Source organism: Amyelois transitella, chromosome 23 (genome assembly GCF_032362555.1).
Source record: "Amyelois transitella isolate CPQ chromosome 23, ilAmyTran1.1, whole genome shotgun sequence".
Classification (NCBI taxonomy): domain Eukaryota; kingdom Metazoa; phylum Arthropoda; class Insecta; order Lepidoptera; family Pyralidae; genus Amyelois; species Amyelois transitella.
The window spans coordinates 945,657-969,622 of record NC_083526.1 but is presented as its reverse complement, the minus strand read 5'-3'; the positions used below and the strand labels follow the sequence as shown (position 1 = coordinate 969,622).

At 36.5% G+C, this 23,966-nt stretch overlaps 1 protein-coding gene and 1 long non-coding RNA gene across 2 annotated transcripts in view; both read right to left on the bottom strand.

Moving 5' to 3' along the window:
- The window catches only part of LOC106139936 (alpha-2C adrenergic receptor-like), a 68,916-nt gene extending 68,135 nt beyond the window's left edge, over positions 1-781 (bottom strand). The window contains exon 1 of the mRNA XM_013341450.2: positions 129-781. Coding sequence (XP_013196904.2) covers positions 129-671 — 543 coding nt within the window. The 5' untranslated portion in view covers positions 672-781. The remainder of the gene's footprint in view (positions 1-128) is intronic.
- A 635-nt stretch (positions 782-1,416) lies between these two features.
- LOC132903260 (uncharacterized) overlaps positions 1,417-23,966 on the bottom strand; it is an 87,517-nt gene continuing 64,967 nt past the window's right edge. Inside the window, exon 3 of the long non-coding RNA XR_009657358.1 lies at positions 1,417-1,524. This is a non-coding gene — a long non-coding RNA (uncharacterized LOC132903260). The remainder of the gene's footprint in view (positions 1,525-23,966) is intronic.

Sequence of the window (23,966 nt, the reverse complement as noted above, 5' to 3'; positions counted from 1 at the left end):
GATTGCTCTTATATATATATAAATATATATATATAGATTGCAGTCATCTTTAAAAGCAAAATAAACAAATCAACAACTGACAATCTTAATCTTATTGGCTAATAAAAGTTAAGAAAACATTAACATACCTGCGTGATACTCCAGTAGCGGTCCAGGGAGATGAGGCACAGGTTCATGATAGACGCCGTGCACAACAACACATCCATTGCCGAATGTATCTCACACCACCAAAACCCAAAAATCCAGTACCCCATCAGCTCATTGGCCAATGAAAACGGCATTATCACTAACCCTAAGAAAAAATCTGACACGGCCAGAGACGCTATGAACCAGTTTTGTATGTTCTTCAACGCTTTCTCCGTCACTATAGCAATGATCACTAACATATTACCTACCACCACCATGATCATCAATACTGTCACAACCACTGAAGCTATAATTATGTGCGCAGGAGAGTACCCGCTCGGGTACCAAGTCTTTAGTACTACTTGGTTTATGGTCGTGTCGTTTGATGTCAAATTGGCATCTGTCACGTTGGTCATTTGCAGAGCTAAAAACTCCTCTTGACTTATAAATGTTGGAACTAGTAACGTCGAATTCAAACCAAGGGTCGTATTCAGCTGTGTGCTCATTGTCGATCTCGCTACTAGTGCTGTGACGTTCGGTACCATCTTGGTTTTGGTTTCGACAGTGCTTGACGACGCCACGATTCCAATTGAACTATCTACGTTACAAATTTGAGATTCGAATGAGTTCGAATTGGCCCCGTAATGAATACGAAATCTTTAGTATAGTATCGCGGTTCAAATTATCAAAATCGTATTGCCTATAGGAACGGAATATCTTCATAGATTTAAAATTTTTAATCACTATTTTTTACAGCGGAGTTTTTTTACAAAATTATTACTTTTAATACCCGTTTTTCCGAACTATACGCGTAGACTGGATCCAAGCATAGAATATTCGACGAAAGAATTTTATTTACAATTATTTTTAAACCGAGCCTTAATGAAGATTTAGTTTAATTATATACATTTGATTTAAAACTTAATGATGCATCTAATAAAACGCGTGCAGTATATAAAGGCCTCTTACCTAATATTGCTTCTGCGACGGAAAACATTCAAAAATCGATACCGAAAAATGATACCAGAAAAATAAATAACTTGCAAATTAAATATACCTTAACACTCGCGCGTATCGACACACAAAAAAGCGATCTTATACAACTAGTGAAGCGTTTCCTTTTTAAACTATCGATTATTTTATACAATCATCGAATCGGTAATGCGTCATCGTGAGATTCTATCCTTTCTCCTATCCCAAAACCGGTCTGTGAGTGTATACATTTTATCGATATTTTTTTTTTCACATTTTTTTTCACATCTCTTTTTTTTATTTTTTTTTATTTGTGGCCTGTCATCTTGGCTATATCTTTAATGCAACTGTTTAGTTTTCCGATATAATTGGTTGCGTGATGATGAGATCTGCTATTTTCTTGATGGTCGTCTGACGCTGGCGTACCTGTAATGATGGAAATTATAGGTTATTAATGGCTATACTAAGTGTTGCAACAGACGTCACTTGCTTAGAATATTGAATATTATAAAATGAATAAATATATACGGGAAAAAATTAAATTTTATATTATAAATGAATAAATAAATACTGGATAGATTACACGGATTGAGTTAGCCTCGAAGTAAGTTCGAGACTTATGTTACGAGATACTTTCTAAACGATACTATATTTTATAATAAATACTTATATAGATATACATCCAAGACTCAGGAAAATCAGAGAAAGTTCGTTTCTCATCATGCCCTGGCCGGAATTCGAACCCGGGACATCCGGTGTCACAGACAAGCGCTCTACCGCTGCGCCACAGAGACCATTATGTTATCAATAATAATAATATAGTTAAAGTTAAAAAAACATACATGCGTTGTGGCGTATGATCACGTCCATATCCCTTGCGGGGTGGATAAAGCTTACAGTAACAAAAAGACTGAAATATACAGCTGTACGGCATTGATGGTTTTTAAAATTAAAATAGTGACACGGCACTAAATAATTAACTATCTAATATTATGTAGTTTTTTCTTGTCTCAAAACTTATTAAGTGAACTACGTTTATAAGGGTTAAGCTCTACTCTCTCTACTCTCTAGAATGCAGTTTATCAATTAAATGTAAACAAAATTTATCATTAACGTTTAATAATTATTTCTCCTGTGTGAATGGTAGACGAGAATCCGTAAATTGCATCAGCATATCGTGAGAAAAACATAATAGCCTTAGTACGCAATTATGACGTCACATTTCAAGGATTTCAAGTACAAAGTCATTATGGTGCGCCGTGTGGTTCCTGGCACCAATTAATAGAAAAGAATAGGACCACTCCATATCGTTCCCATGGATGTCGTAAAAGGCGACTAATGGATAGGCTTATAAACTTGGAATTCTTCGTTTAGGCGACGGGATAGTAGGTAAGCTAACACTATTTAAATCACCTGTCAGTTTTTCAAGACTGTTGGCTCTGTCAACCACGCAAGTGATATAGAAGTGATCACATATATGTATGTGTGTATGTGAAAATATCAAAGGGAATGTATTTTAAACACTTTGTATGTATTATATGAGTATACGTATATATATGTAATATTATGTAGTTCTCACTTCGCTTAAGTATAAATACACCCTTACCATCTTAACGAATTGAAATAAAAATAAACGATCAAATAAGGCGTATTCACACGTGCCCAAAACTCCTTTTAAGGCTTTCACCGCTGAATAGGCCAATGTACCTAACCGTCATAAAATAACTTTATATTACTTTAATGCAAATTTTGAGCGAAAATGTGCCGTGTGGTTCCCGATACTACTAGAAAAAACAATAGGACCACTCCATCTCTTTCCAATGGATTGCGGAGTAGACAGAGCCAACAGTCATCAAAATACTGAAAGGGTGTCTTTCAGCTTTTGGTTTAATGATAGAATAAACTTGGAATTCTTCTTCTAGGCGATAGGCTAGCAACCTGTCACTATTTGAATCTCAATTCTATCTTAAAGCCAAACAGCTGAACGTGGCCTATCAGTCTTTTCAAAAATGTTGGGTCTGTCTACCCCGCAAGGGATATAGACGTGATTATTGGCATGTATGTATGTATGTAAAAGGGAAAGAGGGTTGTTCACTCGGCCATTTTATCAGATGAGTCAACAAGACCAGTAATTCTTGTTTTTTCGTGCTGTTCCCAACACATTTCAAATAGCTAAGTTAAGTTTTTCTTAACTCCGTATTTTCTTTGAAAGTATAACTACTGTACTGTACATACATACATACATAAAATCAAGCCTCTTTCCCGGAGGGGTAGGCAGAGACTACCTCTATCCACTTGCCACGATCTCTGCATATTTCGCTCGCTTCATCCACATTCATAACTCTCTTCATGCAAGCTCGGCGGTTTCGGGTACTTTGACCTGACCCTTCACCAGGACGTCCTTAATTTGATCAAGATACGTTCGTCAAGGTCTTCCCACTCCGACCTTTCCCTCCACACTCTCCTTGTATATCTATATAACTGTATTATAAAATTATTGATAATTATCTGATAACTAAGAAGAATATCAAATCACAACTTCGTACATACTATAATCACGGCGGCCTCTGTGGCGCGGCGGTAGTATGCTTGTCTGTGACACCGAAGGTCCCGACTTCGAATCCCGGTCTTTGTAATTTTTTGTTTGTTTGTTTGTTTGTTTGTAAATACTTGATTGTACATTGTAGTACAATAATAGTACCTACATAAAAAAAAAACTTTTTTTTTTATTTGTGAACGATCTTATTATGTTTTTTTTTATTTTAATAAAAATAAAATTTAACGTCAGAAAAAGGTTCACTTAGCTAATTCTGTGTTTTCGCCTCGTGTGCATGTCCACAACACATTTTAATTGGGGATACGTTAATAAGGACTTCGTTTAACGTTGTACCTACGTTTGTATAATGGGCAGAAATTAAAAGGGACCAAATAGCTTGGTATCTAAAACCTTAATGCCGTGTGTCGTGTGGTTCCCGGAACTTGAGAATAGGACCAATCTACCAATCTCTTTCCAATGAATATCGTAAAAGGTGACTAAGGAAATATGCGCACATTTATCTTGTGCAATCTTCAAGCTGCTACTTCTTTTGAATCTTCTCCTGAGCAGATCGTAAAAGTCATGTAAGGAAAAGGCTAATGGACTTGGTATTCTTCATTAAGGCGATGGGCTAGCAACCTGTCCCTATTTGAATCTTATACTATCATAAGGCATACAGCTGAACGTGGCGTTTTAGTCAACACTATTCTGTCTGCCCCTTAAGGGATAAAGACGTTAATATAGGTATGTATTAGTATAAAATTAATTTGACGACCTCTGTGGTGCAGCGGTAGAACGCTTGTCTGTGACACCGGAGGTCCCGGGTTCGAATTACCGGCCAGGGCATGACGAGAAAAGAACTTTTTCTGATTGGCCTGGGTGCAGGATGTTTATCTATAAAAGTACTTATTATATAATACAGTAGCGTTGAGTTAGTATCTCGTAACACAAGTCTCGAACTTACTTCGACACTAACTCAATCTGTGTAATTTGTCCCATACATTTTTATTTATTTATTTATGGAATTATGGTTAAGGTTGAGTTACTCAACATAAACTACGTAAAAAAATTGAGTAATCATAAGTTCACATCTAAGTAAATTACATATGTAGGCTTTTCAGTTTTTCTTTTACAGAATAAATCCTGCGAACGAGTCAGATAAAGTCGGGTGAAATTAAAAGCTGCAATCCCGCTTGTTGACTGACTAATCTGGTGTACCGACCGTCAATGCGCCCTCTGGCGGTTTCACCGGGAATGTAGCATTCACAGCTGTCGAGTGAGCATTGAGTCGCTATTTCACAAAATAGGCATGATGACAAATTTTTTTTGTTTTGGGCTTAATTTAGTTTCACAACAACTAAAACATTAGTCAAATAACGGCATCAATAAACAATAAACTACCTGAGATATACGCAGTAACATAACACACTATTTGGACTAGTCCAAAACGCCCCTTACAAAACGCTACTCAAGTGTGACGTCACACTAGAGTTACTTGTTCGCGAAATAAACTTCATTTGTATGGCAGCTACCTTAATTATTGCGTTTATGAATATGATGTCTTAATAAAAGTTATTCCAAATTGTATTTATTCATTCCTGGCATAGTTATTTTTGAATAATTTTGAATTTTCTAAATGGACTTTCCCATCGTACTTTGAAAGAATATAAAACGTATAGGTTGTCAAAATTAAAACTAAAAATTCACGTTACGTATTTAATTACGTGTATTCTATCATGTTATTAAATCATTAATATTGTTTTAAGACCTCGTCATCGTCCCTATTCTTTATATTGAAATTGTATTGAAGAAGATTTCTTTATGCCTATGGAAAAATCGTATCGAAGTAACGTTTCTTTATGATTGACAAAATTTCTAATTTCTACCATATTTTTGTTCCCGGCACCGAAAGAAATAAGAATAGGATCACTCCATCTCTTTCCCGGTGGATGTCGTTAAAGGCGACTAAGGGGTAGGCTTATAAACTTGGGATTCTTCTTTTAGGCGACAGGCTAGCAACCTGTTACTACTTGAATCTCAATTCTATCATTAAGCCAAACAGCTGAACGTGGCCTATCAGTCTTTTTAAGACTGCTGGCTCTGTCTACCCCGTAAGGGATACAGACGTGATAATATGTATGTATGTTTTTTTTAAATAGTTTTCTAACAAACTTTAATCATAACTTAACACACCCATATTTTTATAATGTTGTTGTTAACTTTTTAAATTTTGTGTTTGAAATTTGGCTCATTTTGAAAGGACTTAACGACGCAATGACATCGTCTGTATGAACTTAAGTATAGAGACTTAAACAATTGTCAACATCACTACATAGTATAAAACAAAGTCGCTATTTTAGTCTGTTTGTCTGTATGCTTAAATCTTTAAAATTACGCAACGGATTTTGATGCGGTTTTTTTGTAACAGGTAGAGTAATTCAAGAGGAAGGTTTTTATGTATAATTTTTTTCCGAATTTTGCACCCGTGCGAAGCCGGGGCGGGTCGCTAGTGTTCAATAAAAAAAAAACTAATTGACATTATTGACAGTGACAACTCGTTTTGTATGCAATCAACCTACGAATCGTTACATTATTTTCACTTTTTATTATGTTGTTTTAACATGTCGATTAAAAACATGAATACAAAAATTTAAAATTGACGAACGAGGTTATATTTATACTTGCGAATGTTATTTTTCCTGACATTTGTTACATAAAAAGACTCTCAAATGATTTATTGAAGTAAGCAGTGGAAGATTACGATATGTAACTAACTTCTCATGTCATAGAGATGACGTCACAGCTCTGATATTGAATTTTATTAATTTTCTCAAAAATATATCCATAAAAAAATCAATTATGATTTTTTTTTTGGGTCTAGGATAGTAAAGTTATACGTTCATATAATCACGTATATATCCCTTGCGGGGTAGACAGAGCCAACAGCCTTGTAAAGACTGAAAGGCCACGTTCAGCTGTTTGGCTTAATGATGAAATTGAGATTCAAATAGTGACAGGTTGCCAGCCCATCGCCTACAAGAGCAATCCCAAATTTTATAAGCCTATCCCTTAGCCACTTTTAACGACACCCATGAAAAAAAATGTGGAGTGATTCGATTCTAAAGTACCGGTAACCACACGGCACAATTTGCATAAATTGAATTTTGACAGTATTTTTCTGTCAGCGGAGTTGCCATCGCAAATGAAAGTTGCCATTACTAAAAAAAACAGTCAGTTCCAATACGAAGCGCATTAGCCAACGGGCGGCTGTGATTGAATAGTGACGTCCTAGTCGAGTGAAGCGCGTCATAAATTACAATATCGATAAAATATCAATATCGAAGAGAAAAGTAAACTAGTTCTACATTCATTCATGTTTTTTAATGTAGACAATGTGCATTCGTCCATAATTTAGATTTAAGAGATCTATATTTGTATATTGACGTCTGATGAAAATGCTGCACTGTAGTTTGCTCCGCCGCTTCTTCTAAACATGCGCTTTGGAAGCGGTAGTAGTTATAATTTGATTTAAGTGATGTGACGACAATAAGTGATACCTTGTATCCAATTTTGAAAATAAATCTATTCTATTCTAAAACATGACTGTCAAATGTGATTTCCTGTATCGGAGTATAAGATGAGTATATTTATGTACAATATTTTATTATGAGTTTCACGCCAAATTTATTTTGATGCCGTGTGGTTTTGGGCGCTAATAGAAGAAATATTAGGACCACTCTGACTCTTTCCCATGGATGTCGTAAAAGGCGCCTAAGGGATTTGTTTATAAACTTTTGATTCTTTTAGGCGATGAGCTAGCAACTTGTTACTATTTGAAAGAGTATTATAAAAAAAGCTTCTACAAAAATATACATAATATACTACATATAATTAAAGGCCAATGCAATTGATAGGCCACGTTTAGCTATATGGCTTAATGATAGAATAGGGAATCAAATAAGAACAGGTTGCTAGCCAAAAAAAATCCCAAGTTTATACGAAAATCCCTTAGTCGCCTTTTACGACATCCATGGGAAAGAGATGGAGTGGTCGTATTATTTTTTCTATTGGTACCGGGAACCACACGGCACGTGTTTTATAATTATGAAGTAACACACAATAGGCAATTTACAAGGAAAACACACGTCAAATTTTACTTTCCTCTGTCAATCAGACTCTCAATAAGGCAAGAGTTCTATAAAACTACGTTTTCACTTATTTTTTAATCTTATTATATTTTGCGTGAGTCCGGGCGAGTTTGATAATATAAACAACTAAGGCTTCTCCAAAAAAAAAAACTTCCTTATGAGAACGCTTAAAATAAAGTGAAAATTGATACCCCACTTTTGCGAGATCGGCTGAAAATACCGCATAATGCAATATCAATTACAATGATATTATGGATTCATTTTATTCAATCCCCCAATCGCTTTGGGGGGATTTCCTTAGTACATTTCATATGTTTCGAATGTGAGAGCAACATTTTGAATGAGCGGCTATCAATCATTTTGTGAACAAATTATGTTACAGTTTTATATCGATACTTTTTGGTCTAATCGACGTGTAACAGGAAAATGCGGTATTTTATTATGACATTTTTTGACGACGTTCAGGGTTTATTTGTAATGGTACAACTGGTGCTATTTAATAACTAACGCTGCCACCATTCTGGATACTTTTCATGGAGACACCGGTCTTTCAGGAAGGACGCATGAATAAGGTTAAATATAAGTTTTATAGGTTGTAATTTACACAATTATTTTATTACATATACAATTATTTTATTTAAAAAGCACTATTATTATTGTCTTAATGAAAAGATCATTTACATGTGTGATATTGACGTATGAAGAAGTTTAATTATTGTAATTGGAATATAGAATTTTATTTTGCTAGCATATGTTTGATTGACACAAACAAAATATTACCTTATTGGGTTTGATTGAGAATAAATAACACAGTTTAAAATTAATTCAGAACTTTTCAATTATTATGAGATATCATTCGTAATTCAATTCGCACGAATACAAATACAATTCGTTCTATTCACAAAATCCTTTTACCATGACAGTGGTTAAAAACATCTAAGTACGTATACTTACAAATTCCCACCAAGGCGGTGACAAAATAAATTAACCCAAGAACTATCGAGTCGATAATACAAAGAACAAGATTAATGACAGTGACACAACACTACAGGCGCAGTTGGTTAGCTGTGATTTTAATTGATACCCTGATAAGGGCTGGCGCACACTTTGCTAATAGTCTTTACGTTACTATAATTGAATTTTGCTAGTCACTTTGAGCGTTTAATAAATACATTGTCTGTCAGTCAGTCAATGCAGTGTATGTGCATATTGCATATGTATAAGAGTGAAAGAGAAGGTAGTATTATGTCGTCTCGAGCACACATAAATAAATATATATGGGACAAATTACACTGATTGTGTTAGCGTCGAAGTAAGTTCGAGAATTGTGTTACGAGATACTAACTCAGCGATACTATGTATATATTATAATAAATACTTATATAGATAAACATCCAAGACCCAGGCCAATCAGAAAAAGTTATTTTCTCATCACGCCCTGGCCGGGATTCGAACCTACGGTGTCACAGACAAGCGTACTACCGCTGCGCCACAGAGGCCGTCAAATGATAAAATACTGGAAATATGTCGGAGAAACATTCACACCAACAGGAGCAATAAAAACAAGTTGAGCGCAGAACAATAACTGACAAAGTGCAAAACCGGGAATATGCACAATACTATCTCCTTTGTAGGAAGGTGTCAATTGACAGACTCCTGGTGATTGGAATCGTTTAGACTAAGTATTGGTGTTTGTCAAAGGTAACAGTGTCGTTGGTCGAGCGATTAAGTTACCCGAGGAAAAAGTGTGATGACAGCGATGTCAAAATAGGACCACTCTCCATCTCTTTCCCATGGATGTCGTAAAAGGCGACTAAGGGATAGGCTTATAATCTTGGGATACTTCTTTTAGGCGATAAGCTAGCAGCCTATCGGATCTCAATTCTATCTTAAAGCCAAATAGCTGAACGTGGCCTATCAGTCCTTTCGAGACTGTTGGCTCTTTCTACCCCGCAGGGATATAGACGTGATTATTTCTATGTATACATGTATGTAGTCATAGTTTAATATTATATGTGCTATATAAAATGTATTCCCACAACTCTTCTCCGTGTTCATTTTGAGAAAGCCTACTAGAATTTTATGTCAAATTTCATTAACATCGGTCCAGCACGTTTATAATCTACTTATTTATGACATCATTCATCTGTGTTTTTTATAAAAGAAGAGTAACGGCCTCTGTGGCGCAGCGGTAGTACGCTTGTCTGTGACACCGGAGGCCCCGTTTTCGAATCCCGGCCAGGGCATGATGAGAAAATATTTTTCTCTGATTGACCTTGGCCTTGAATGTTTATCTATATAAGTATTTATTATAAAATATAGTATCGTTGAGTTGGTATCTCGTAACACAAGTCTCGAGCTTACTTCGAGGCTAACTCAATTTGTGTAATTTGTTCCGTATATATTTATTTATTTAACTCACTAAAAACAAAGCTATCTTAACCGCCCAACACAGCTTGCAATACCAAAAGCGTAACCCTATTTTTAAAGCGGTCGTGTAAACAGCCAATCCATCTTAAAACTCGCACGAAACTCTCATTTTTTAACCGAGAAACGAGGTGGCAACATCCAGTTAAAGCAATACATCACATAAATATCTTCAGACACGTATAAAATTAAGGAGGAACTTTGACGATCATCGCGTTAAATTTTATGATGGAACTTTTTCTGCCCTCGCTTGGTGTAATTTCTTTTTCACTCATCAAAATATAACTCATACGTTTATATCTGTACATTGAAGTTATTTAAGGAAAAATAATAATAAGGGGTCTTTTTAGGGTCAATAGAAGCCAATAAATTTTTTTTAGAATTTTTGTCTGTCTGTCCGTCCGTCTGTCTGTATGTTTGTACGCGCATCACGCAAAATCTACCGAACGGACCTGAACGAAATCCGGCACAAATATAGTTAGTAACCTGGATTAGAATATAGGCTAATAGTTTCAGCGTGATGTTATATAGCCTAAAGCCTTCCTCGATAAATGGTCTATTCAACACAAAAATAATTTTTCAATTCGAATCAGTAGTGCCTGAGATTAGCGCGTTCAAACAAACTTTTCAGATTTATAATATTAATATAGATAAGTTGGGAATGGGATACCCAACACTAGTTTTATAACAAATACTTAAAAACATCCACCGGCAGGCCAATCGGAAAATCCTTTATCCATTACGCCCTCAGAATTCGAACCCGGGTCTTTCTGTGTCACAGATCACAGAAGAACACAACCGCTGCACCACAAACGCCGATCCACGAAGTTTATTACCAAAACGGTTTCTATCAATCCAGCCCAAACTATACTTATCGACACAAAATGGCCTCTAAAATCAGTTCCCCACAACTAACCCTTATTTACGACATCCGGAATTGTTAATCCGTTGTACGGACGCAGCCATGATGCCTTACCGTTGTTTATCATGTCTTAGTCTGTAAGTTATTTATTGCTGGTCTGTGAAAGGTTTTAGAGATTTAGTGCAAAACGTTGATTTGGTCAGGACGGGTCTATACATATTACTATGTCTATGACGGCGTTAGCAGTCTTGAAAAGAATGAAAGCATAAGTCCAGACATGGCTTTATAATATAACATACATTTACATATCATCACGTCTATATCCCTTGCGAGATAGACAGAGACGACAGTCTTGAAAAGACCGAAAGGCCACGTTCAGCTGTTTGGCTTAATGATAGAATTGAGATTCAAATAGTGACAGGTTGCTAGCATATCGCCTACAAGAAGAAAGTTTTTAAGCCTATCCCGTAGTCGCCTTTTACGACATCCATGGGAAAGAGATGGAGTGGTCCTATTCTTTTTTCTATTTGTGCCGGGAACCACACGGCACATAGCATATATTTTTGTAACTTACCTAAAGTTGAAAAGATAACATAAGCTCTTTTAGGTACAATAAAAAGTACCCGCATCTATAACCTTATATCTCTCAGTCATGCGATTTGACAATACGCACAGCCATATCTGGTCCTTCGAGCCGGATATGTTGGACATTGACGAAATTGAGGGTAGGTCCCGGAAACCGTTCCCTCATGTCTCCACTATATTTTTTATCCCGGATTTTCATTCAAGACTTGTAAATTTGTTCGTTTGAGATTCTTCTATGAGGCGATGGGATAGTAACCTTTCATTTTTAAGTTTAATTCTATCATTAAGTTATCCATCTGAATGGGAACTCCTGCTTTTGTTACTTGGCTCTGTCTATCCCGTAGAATGATATATTATGCCGATTTCTTTGGTCTACACCGTAAGGCATATAGACGTGATAATTGTATCTCGTAATTTTTCTACATATTTATAAGAATCCTTTATAACAAAAAAGGACCATATTTTTTATGAAACAGGTCAATGTACATATTGTCTTAACTGCAAGGACCTTTACTTTATATAGCATTGAGAATATTAAAAAATACTAATAATTACTTATAAACTATAAAAAAATTAAAAGCTATTCTTTATACAAAATTTTTAAAATAAATTCCCTTTCGGAATCCACGCGCGCAATATTCAACTCAGTTGTTCCACCGGCAAAATAGATGGCGCTACTTTCGGTTACAAAGGCAAACCCCTAAATGAAATAAGGAAATAAATTGTTTCTATTTATCTTAGCTGTTTAGATGCTGAAGCAGATTAGCCGTTGCAGCGCCCCCGTATTTCAACGTCGGAAATTTTGTAACAACTCGTTTGAAATTGGAATGGTGTGAGTTTTGAATTGAGAAAGGAGTGTTATTATCGAGTTGATATATTTTTTTTCTCCATCTAGCCAGTACGGCTTAATAAATAAATAAAAAAATATATACGGGACAAATTACACTGATTGAGTTAGCCTCGAAGTAAGTTCGAAACATGTGTTGCGAGATACTAACTCAACGAAACTATATTTTATAATAAATACTTATATAGATAAACATCCAAGCCGGGATTCGAACCCGGGACCTCCGGTGTCACAGACAAGCGCACTACCGCTGCGCCACAGAGACCGTCGAGAATAGGTTTCAGTAAAAATTGATAATATGGCAAATTTATTATCATCATAATATAAGTGCCGTGTGGTTCCCGGCACCATTAGAAAAAGAATCCATCTCTTTCTCATGGATGTCGTAAAAGGCGACTAAGGGATAGGCTTATAAACTTGGGATTCTCCTTTTAGGCGACAGGCTAGCAACCTGTCACTTTTTGAATCCCGGAGTTCCCGCGGGATTAATCCCACGCGGACGAAGTCGCTGGCGGCCTCTAGTAGTAGTTATGTAAACAAATTCAATATACCGAACTTAATACTAATATTTCTATCATAATTCTTGTCAACAATAATTATAAAGATAAGTGTAGGCGCCGTAACTTTTCCAAACCTACAAAGGTTTGATAAAGAGCGTGACGTCACCGCCACCCCTTCACCCCGCTCGAACTTGACTCTTTTACCGGACGTCCGAATCATAAGCGGTAGCGATTTTAAATTATGAATTTCTCTCATCCATTTTCACCGTCAGAATTAACATCTGTAATTTAATCGGTTTCATTCTTAGTTTTTGACGACATCAATAAATCAGCATAATTCGTTTAATTACTTTCGTTAATTTAGGGCCACTCGATATTTTACCCATGAATGTCGTAAAAGTCGACTAAGGGAAATGCCTGTTATATATAAAACTGTATAGTAAAACTCCGTCCGCCTTATTATCAACGTCTATGACTCAAACCGCTTAAATTTATCAACTCGGACCAACACCGATAAATTCCTTGGCCCTTCGAGCGTCGGACGATATTAAAAATGATAAGTATTCGGGCCGCCGTAATACAGACTTATTGGGACAGATTGGGTGCTTTAAAAAATTCCTCCAATTTCACGGCAGATTACTTACATTACATTACTGATGTCATTGTCTTTGTAAAGAATCATCATCATAATAAAGCCATTGACAAAGAATGAAAATCAGATTCAAAATTTTTCTTTAGAACATCACTTAATAATGGTCATTATCATTTGGTTTTACAACATTGGTTGACGTCGAATAATATCACTTTAAATTACGTTTGGTGCCGCTTCCAAAGCGTCAGTGCAGAAGAAGCGGTAACAAATTACACTGCAGCATTTTCTTCAATAACGTCATCTCCACATTAATTTTTTTTTTTTTGCTTCGAACTAATTTCGAGACTTGTGTTACGAGATACTTACTCAACGATACTATATTTTATAATAAATACTTAGATATATAAACATCCAAGACACAGACCAATCAGAGAAAGTTCGTTTTTCATCATGCTCTGGCCGGGATTCGAACCCGGGACTTCCGGTGTCACAGACAAGCGTATTGCCGCTGCGCCACAGAGGCCGTCAATTCAAACTTAGATTGGGAGAAAGACGGTAATGCAGGCGATATGTTATAATTCTTGTTTTAGGCGATAGTCTAGTAATCTGTCAATATCTGTAACTCTATATATTAAGCCATACAGCTGAACATCACAGATGTCAACCTCGTTAGTGGTAAAGACGTAACATCATTATGTATTAATAATTCACGCGTTCGTTGCTTACTTATTCTTATATACTGTAGGCTCTGTCTACCCTGCAAGGGATATGGCCGTGATTAAATTTATATATGGAAATACGAGTACGTTATAGGAAAGGCTTATCAACTTGGGATTCTTATTTTAGGCGATGGGCTAGCAACCTGTCACTATTTGAATCTCAATTCCATCGCTAAGCCTAACAGCTGCACGTGGCCTATCAGTCTTTCAAGACTGCAGGCTCTGTCTACCCCACAAGGGTTATAGACGTGACCATATGTATTTATGTAGGTATGTATGTACGACATCGTAGATAAGCTATAGAATGGTCCTATTCTAAAGTGCCAATCGGAAAGTCATGTATCAATCTAAAATTGAACATCAATTCTAAAGATACGGTAACTGGCTTCATATTCCGAGTTTATTAGCCTTACCCTTAATCGCCTTTCACGACATCATGGGTAAGCTACAAAATGGTCCTATTTTTAAATGCCAACTTATAAATGTCACGGATAGTCATGTAGGTATCAGTCTAAAATTGGACATCATTTGTAAAGATACGGTAACTGGCTTCATATTCCTTGTAATTCCTATCAGTCCGACCAAATGATTGGATTTTCGAAAGATTTCTCCGTTGAAAAGATTAATCGGAAATGACACTTTTTTTGTTTGATTTCTTCAGACACGTCTCTTGTCAAGTGGAAAATTGTTTTGTGAATTCAAATTTCGGCTAATTTATCGCTATGATTAAGAAAAGCAGGAAAATCGCTTGAACAATTATTTTACGAATATAAATCAAACAAAAATACCATTCTTACATATATTAAATGACGTATATATCCCATGCGGGGTAGACAGAACCAAAAGTCCTGAAAAGACTGAAAGGCAACGTTCAGCTGTATGGCTTAATGATAGATTAAGATTCAAATAGTAACAAGTTCCTTGGCACCATCGCCTAAAAAAAGAATCCCAAGTTTATAAGCGTATCTCTTAGTCGCCTTTTACGACATCCACGGGAAAGAAATGGGATGGTCCTATTCATTTTTTTGTATTAGTGCTGGGAACCACACGGCACTAAACAGAAGTACATGGCCTCAAAATTTCCACAGAACAAACATCTAATCTTCTGCTTGAATGAAATATCGATAGAAGATATTCGATTTGGACCTCCACTCGCTCTGATAATCAAAGTTTAGGCACATTCTATACTATATTGCTCAATGTTAAGGTTAGTTCACATGTACCTACCAAATAAGTTTTATCGCGTTTTATATTGTTAGATATATTTGTGCCTTGTGGTTCCCGGCACTAATACGAAAAAGAATAGGGCCACTCCATCGCTTTTCTGTGGATGTCGTTAAAGGTGACTAAGGGATAGGCTTACTAACTTGGTATTCTTCTTTTAGGCGATGGGCAAATGACAGCCCAGTAGCGGTTTTGAAACGCGCTATTGTTCGCCTTTGGTCTACTATTACGCTCACAAGACTTTCCACTTGCCACGATCTCTTAATACTTTCACTTCCCGCTCTTATTATAATTTTAAAACAAGCTCGTCATAACAATACATACATACATATAGTCACGTCTATATTCCTTGCGGGGTAGACAGAGCCAGCTGTTTAAAAAGACTGATAGGCCACTTTCAGCTGAGCTTTGGCTTGACGATAGAATTGAGATTCAAATATTGAGAATAATCTTAAGTTTAAAAGCATATCCCTGAGTCGCTTTTTACGAATTCCGTTGGGAAAGAGATGGAGCGGTCCTATTCTTTTTTTTCTATTGGTACCGAGAACCTCACGGCATTAATTATATATTATACTATTACGAAATTTAAAGAAGTTTGGTTCAGTAGATGACGCGTGAAGGAAAAAACAAATCAAAATTAATTTCGCATTCAGAATATTACATTGTCACTATGTATGAGTAGCTTTTGAAAAGGTTTTGATTCCCAGAAATTGAAGAGCGCCCCGCATTAGCGTATAGTGTTTAAACATCATGGACTTAGAGTGATGATCCATAGAGCGCGCTGATATCGTTATCAGTAACTATATCCGTAGAATGATATATGTGAAAACCCTTTTCATTCATAATATGAAATTGAAATGACAATTTTGACTCTTAAGTATCAATTCTTCAGCAGTTTTCAAACTCACGCGCACAAAGAAAAAAAATTCACTCAAAATAACAATATTTCTTTATTTGCTATATATTTGGCTCTGCCTACCTCGCAAGGGACATAGACGTGATTGTATGTATGCTATTATTACTCTTATTTATTCAATTTTATCAACTATTATTCATACGAAATTTTGTCTGCCTTCATACCTACATACTTATACATATATAATCACGTCTAAATACCTTGTGGGGTAGACATAGCCAACAGTCTTGAAAAGGCTGATAGGCCACGTTCAGTAGTTTGGCTTGAAGAAAGAAGTTTATAAGCATATCCCTTAATCGCCTTTTACGACATCCATGGGAACGAGATGGGGTGGTCCTATTATTTCTTAATATAATGTCTATTTGAATGTTACGCTTTCACGGCTTAACCACTACACAGAATTTAAAGATTTATAGACAATAATTCAAGGTTAAACACAGTCTTCTTTTTCTAGAAATTTCCCCCGTAATTTTAATACTGTTCTTCTGTAGGTATAACACATGTTAAGTCGCGGGAAAAAGTTTGTTTTGACAATATTATATATGTAAATTTCTATGCAATAAAGATATTACAAACAAACAAACAAACTATAAACAATTGCGCGCTCTACAACACAAATAGTTACTCTATGGTCACAGTTCAGTGGGCCTCAACGATTACTGCACGCATTAGGCCGGATTGTAAGCAGGACCAGAAAATTTCGGGTTGACGAAAATAATCGTGCCGGTGCCGTGTGGTTCCCGGCACCAATATAAAAAAGAATAGGACCACTCCATCTCATTTCCCATGGATGTCGTAAGAGGCGACTAAGGTACAGTCTTATAATCATGGAATTCTTATTTTAGGCGATGGGCTTGCAACCTGTCACTATTTGAATCTCAATTCTATCATAAAGCCAAACAGCTGATAGATACAATACAATACAAATTATCTTTATCATTATTGCCCATAAAAAATACATATGTAATAGAAAAATATATATATACTAATATTATAAAGCTGAAGAGTTTGTTTGTTTGTTTGAACGTGCTAATCTCAGGAACTACGGGTTCGAATTGAAAAATTCTTTTAATACACGCTGCAACAATTAGGAGCGAAGAAATAACGGAAAATGTGAAAAAAACGGGTTAAATTATTCCGCCTTGAACGAAGCGGACGCGGACGAAGTCACGGGCACAGCTAGTTATGAATATGTTGAGCAAAGGCGGACTTATCGCGCGGACTTATCGCTAAGCAATCTCTTCCAGCCAACCTTTGGGTAGTGAAAGGTAAAATCCTGGAACCGAGTATACTTCATCATGCCCACTTTGTCCAGAAATCAACATACATACATACATATGGTCACGTCTATATCCCTTGCGGGGTAGACAGAGCCAACAGTCTTGAAAAGACTGAATGGCCACGTTCAGCTATTTGGCTTAATGATAGAATTGAGATTCAAATAGTGACAGGTTGATAGCCCATCGCCTAAAAGAAGAAACCCAAGTTTTTAAGTCTATCCCGTAGTCGCCTTTTACGACATCCATGGGAAAGAGATGGAGTGGTCCTATTCTTTTTTGTATTGGTGCCGGGAACCACACGGCACCAATCCAGAAATCAATAATCATTATATTAGCATTTGGTTTGGTGGTCAGTCATTGTTGATGACAGCATACAAATGCATAATGTCAATCGCACCGATTACATATTTTGTTGAATCATCAACATGAGTGGTCATCAATGACTTTGTCTACAGTCAGGAAACATTTGCCGTGTGATTATCAAATATATCTATATGTTACCAATGCATGTCGTAAAAGGCAAACAAGGGATAGGCTTATACTTGGGATTACTCTTGTAAGCGATGGGCTAGCAACCTGTCACTATTAGATTCTCAATTCCATAATAAATCTATACAGCTGTATGTGGTCTTTCAGTCTTTTCGAGGCTGTTTGCTCTGTCTACCTCGTAAGGGATATAGACGTGACTATATGTATAAATAAATAAATATATACGGGATAAATTACACAGATTGAGTTAGCCTCGAAGTAAGTTCGAGACTTGTAGTATCTCGTAACACGAGATACTAACTCGACGGTACTATATTTTATAATAAATACTTATATAGATAAACATCCAAGACCCAGGCCAATCAGAAAAAGTTCTTTTCTCATCATGCTCTGGCCGGGATTCGAACCAAGGTCCTTCGGTTTGTATGTTAAATTAAAAATTTCTCTATTCCGACGACTCTTAAGTTACTTAAGACTGCTTCAACCGAACTAACTCGTTAAAGGGACGGTTTCAAGTGGCCCACTTCCTGCAAAATAATTAAATTTAGTTCGGAACTTCTAATACAATTGTTTGGGTATTAGCAATTATAATCTGTGGCCGGCCGGGAGTGTGTTGAGTAAGGGACGATTCTCATTAGTACGCAACGAGCCGTGTACAGCCGCCTGAGAAGAATACATGACCCCTCATACAAACCCAAATGTGTCAAATTTCTCTGTAGACGACTGTATATAGAATGTGAAGCAATTTTTTATTATGTTGATTTTTCTTAATTTTTTGTATGAAACTCACAGCCTGAAACTGAACTGAAAGGCCACGTTCAGCTGGCACATCGCCTTAAAGAAGTATACTTGCCTATCCCTCAGTCGCCTTTTACGACATCCATTGGAAAGAGATGGACTGATCCTATTCTTTTTTCGATTGGTTCCGTGATTCTCAAGTACCGGGAACCACACGGCACACGGTTGCGATATCTATCTTACCTCTTTTCAAATCCGCACCCGGACAAAACCACTCACACGGGTCATAATAATGAGAATCATCCCTTAAGTCTTCTCAGATGAATAATACGGAATTTGAGGGAATCCCCGCGAAAAACTCTTTGTTCATAGAAATCGTCTTTTGGGATTTGAATTTGAATAACATACATATGTATTTATGTTATTCAAATTCTAACATACATACACATACCTTACTTACCTTACCCTTGCGGGGTAAACAGTGCCAACAGTCTTGAAAACACTGATAAATGTCTGTAGAAAATTTCAATTAAACCTACACAACGTACTTACTGATTACTTGAGGAAGTGAAATATTAATTCTTGAAATTACAACTTCACTGCAATAAATACATATATACGCATAGGAAGTCGCAGGTATTATAACTAACTATAACGTTAGCCATTCATCAAATGAGAAAATGCCAAACAAACCCGACTAACCAAACTATCTTAACTTTTTCGTTCTAGTAGGGTTGGCGCGCCTGAAATTTAATGACTATCTAACTAACTATCTAGTTAGCTGAGCTATTAAGACTTTTATACTAAGTTGCGTTAGTGTTGTGTGTGATGATACATACGTCTATATCCCTTGCGGGGTATATGGAGCAGTCTTGAAGTATGCTAATCCACGTTCAGCTGTTTGGCTTAATGATAGAATTGAGTTTCAATTTTTTTTTTTAAATTGTTTATTTTAATCTTAAATATTATAATTAAATCAAATTAAAACTTAAGCTAAAACTACTTATAAAAAGAAAGAAAAAAGATGACTACAAACTAAAATTTAATTTATAAATTGTTCAGTCCCTGCATAGCATCAACATGCGGGAGTGTGCCTAGAAGGCTGGCAGCATTGCCAATTTGAATGGCAATGCTGATTCTCTGAGCCAGATAATTTCCAGCCCTCCGGTCACGAGATACCTCGATCAGCTTTTTCGACAATTGTCGGAAAAGCTGATAAGCAGATGGGCCCCACGGTCCCAAAGTTTCTACCCCAAAAGGTTCAAAAGTATACGTATTACCGATACCTACATATTCAAATAGTGAAAGGTCGCTAGCCCGTCGCCTAAAAGAAGAAACCCAAGTTTGTAAGCCTATTCCCTTAGTCGCCTTTTACGACATCCATGGGAAAGAGATGGAGTGGTTCTTTTATTATTTTCTATCAGTGCCGGTAACCGCACGGCACCGATATATATGTATGTATATACGAAAAAGCCCTATTTTTCTCAACGTATCAACCCTAGCAAAGCACACAAACCATTCATCTTCTGTTTCGGCTCTTGCGCCTGACAGATCGCGGAGTGGAATAAATAAATAGGCGGCGTAGTAATTAACCACGGCCCTGGATCGAGGGGGATTTTACAAATGTCAAAAGCAATATGACTACTTATATGTTTATTAATAATCAGTCTACCTACATATAGGTAGGAAATTGAGTGACCGGATAAGGAACAGCGTGATAAGGGAATGTTGTGATGTGAAAGAAGATGTAGTTACAGGAATAGAAAAGGGTATGTTGAGATGGTTCGGTCATGTGGAGAGGATGAATGAAAGCAGGTTGACTAAGCAGATATACAAGGTGAGTGTGGAGGGAGAGGTCGGAGTGGGAAGGCCTAGACGAACATATCTTGATCAAATTAAGGACGTCCTGGTAAAGGGTCAGGTCAAAAGTACCCGAAACCGCCGAGCTATGTATATAGGTAGGCTGAGCGTGGCCTATCAGTCTTCTCAAGACTGGTGGCTCTGTCTACCCCGCTAGGGATATAGACGTGATAATATGTATGTATGTATGTACATATAGGTAAGTGAAACCCGAAACCGCCGAGCGTGCATGAAGAGAGTTATGAACGTGGATGAAGCGAAGGAAGTATGCAGAGATCGTGGCAAGTGGAAAGATGTAGTCTCTGCCTACCCCTCCGGAAAAAAGTATAGTATATATGTGAAACGCAAAGGTGACTCCGCGTGGATAGTTATTTTGGGCATCATTGAAGCCTCAAGGATGAATATTACTCCTCGTTTTTTTTTTTTACATGTTCCATTATTTCTTCGCTTCTTATAGTTGCAGCGTGATGTTATATAGCCTAAAGCCTTCCTCAATAAATGGTATATTCAACATAATTCAAATCGAACCAGTAGTTCCTGAGATTAGCGCGTTCAAACAAACAGACTCTTCAGCTTTATAATATTACTTGTGGGAATTATTGAGCTAGCTAGCTAATACCTATTCTGATTCTAAATATGATACTATACCGCGGGGACTAATCCGTGTTCAATACGAAATTGTATTGCAATTTAAACACGTTTATTATACCCTGGAGGTTTCAGTTTTAACTTGTATACGAGTTTATAGTGAATTGTAGTAAAACATTTATGTGGAAGTAATAATAAAATATAGTGTTTTTTATATTGTTCTTAAGTGCCGTGCGGTTTCCGGCACCATTAGAAAAGAAATAATTGGACCAATCCATCTCTTTCCCATGGATGTCGTAAAAGGCAACTAAGGGATAGGCTTATGAACTTGGGATTCTTCATTTAGGCGACAGACTAGCAACCTGTCACTATTTGAATCTCAATTCTATCATTGAGCCAAACAGCTGAACGTGGCCATTCAGTCTTTTCAAGGCTGTTGGCTCTGTCTACCCCGCAAGGGATATAGACGTGACCATATGTATGTAAAATCTAAATCATAAAATTACGCCTCTTTCCCTTTTTCTTAGCTAAAATTAATTAATTCAATCCACCAACTGTTGCAAAAAGAACATAAATTTTAAAAACATTCATTCGAACATAACAGTCGGTGCCAACATTTCAACTTCACATCATACAAGCTTGCCAACATTGCGAGAAGAATCACAAAGAGACTATAACACATCGTTTTAAAGGTAAGAACATACTGCGCCGCAGCGGATCCGACCCGTGATGAGAATTTCACACATAAATCACACATACATACATATATACCTACACAAAATTTTTATAATCCTGTGAAGATGAAGTTGATAAACTGGTTTTAACAGATACATACATATAGTCAGGTCTATATCCCTTGCGGGGTAGACAGAGCCAACAGTCTTAAAAAGACTGATAGGCCACGTTCAGCTATTTGGCTTAATGATAGAATTGAGATTCAAATAGTGACAGAATGCTAGCCCACCGCCTAAAAAAGAATCCCAAGTTGATAAGCCTATATCTCAATCGCCTTTTACGACATCCATGGGAAAGAGATGGAAATAATTTCAACAAATACAAATAAAAATTTCTAATTCGGGAACTACGGATTTCAAATCTAGTAATGTAACAATGGTTTGCTAATAAAGATTTAATATTAATAAATTGTTTTCCGTAAAAAATTAATTTCATCTTATTACGTGACAAAATACATCATTTTTATAGTAACTCTCTAAAAGTATAGTATTGGTTGGACATAAAAAATATAATCACGTCTATATCCCTTGCGCAGTAGACAGAGCTAACACTCTTCAAAAGACAGAAAGGCTACGTGCAGCTGTTTGGCTTAATGATAAAATTGAGATTCAAATAGTGACAGGTTGTAAGCCCATCGCCTAAAAAGAGAATTCCAAATATATACTTATCCCTTAGTCGCCTTAAACGACATCCGTGAGAAAGACATGGAGTAGTCCCGTTCTTTTCATCTGTTGGTGCCGGGAACTACACGGTACTTGAGTTTATAAAATACGTTTAATAATTTCATTATTATTTTACGCGGCCCAACATAATGTGCACGCACCTTTAACCGAATGAACATTGCCAACTGCCAAGTGTAAAGTGTTGCCATTAACGAAATCGGGTAATAACTCATCGATTGTCTCGATTAAATGAATCGGATCGGTATGAGTGTTCATTTATTGTAATTCCTTTTTGTAGATTGGTTATTACATTACTGCCCCAAAAGATCACGATTTCAGTATTCGTGAGTGATTTTTTTAAGCGGATTAACCGATTTTTTATATTGGTAATAAAAAAGGACCACTTCATCTCTTTCCCATGGATGTCGTAAAAGGCAATTAAGGGATAGGCTTATAAACTTTAATTTCTTCTTTTCGGCGATAGGCTAGCAACTTGTCACTATTAGAATCTTAATTCTATCATTATTTCGAGACGGTTGGCTCTGTCTACCCCGCAAGGGATATGAACGTGAATATAAGTAAGTAAGTATGTACCAAACCGATATGAAATACCGGTATATTTATTGGTCGTTAGTCAAATTTCTCCGTTTTTTTTTTCAGTTTAGTTTTCATCAAACATTTGCTGTCATTCTTGTACACTACAGATGTAACAAAGAAGTTAACAGAAGAATCGCAAAGATACATGTACGATCACGTCCTAATCCCTCACTAGGTAGACAGAGCCAACAGTTTTGAAAAGACTAAAAGGTCACTTTTTAGCTGGTTTAAGTTAGAATTGAGTTTCAAATAGTGACAGGTTGCTAGCGAATAGACTACAAGAAGAATGCCAAGTTTCTACCCCGCAATGGATATAGACGTGACTATAAGTATGTACTACCATAAACGGGGTTTTTCAGAAATACTGTTTCTAGGAATAACAAAACTGATATAGTATGCGCGGTGATTATTTCTTTCTCAGAAATAGGGGTTATAATTTGCGTACCAGGTATCGATGTGAGTGCATGTTTTATTTATTATCAACTAGCTTCTGCATGCGGCTCTGCACGCGTTATAATAAAACGTTTTAAGAAATTTCTAGAAAAAAGTAGCTAAGGAGTGTT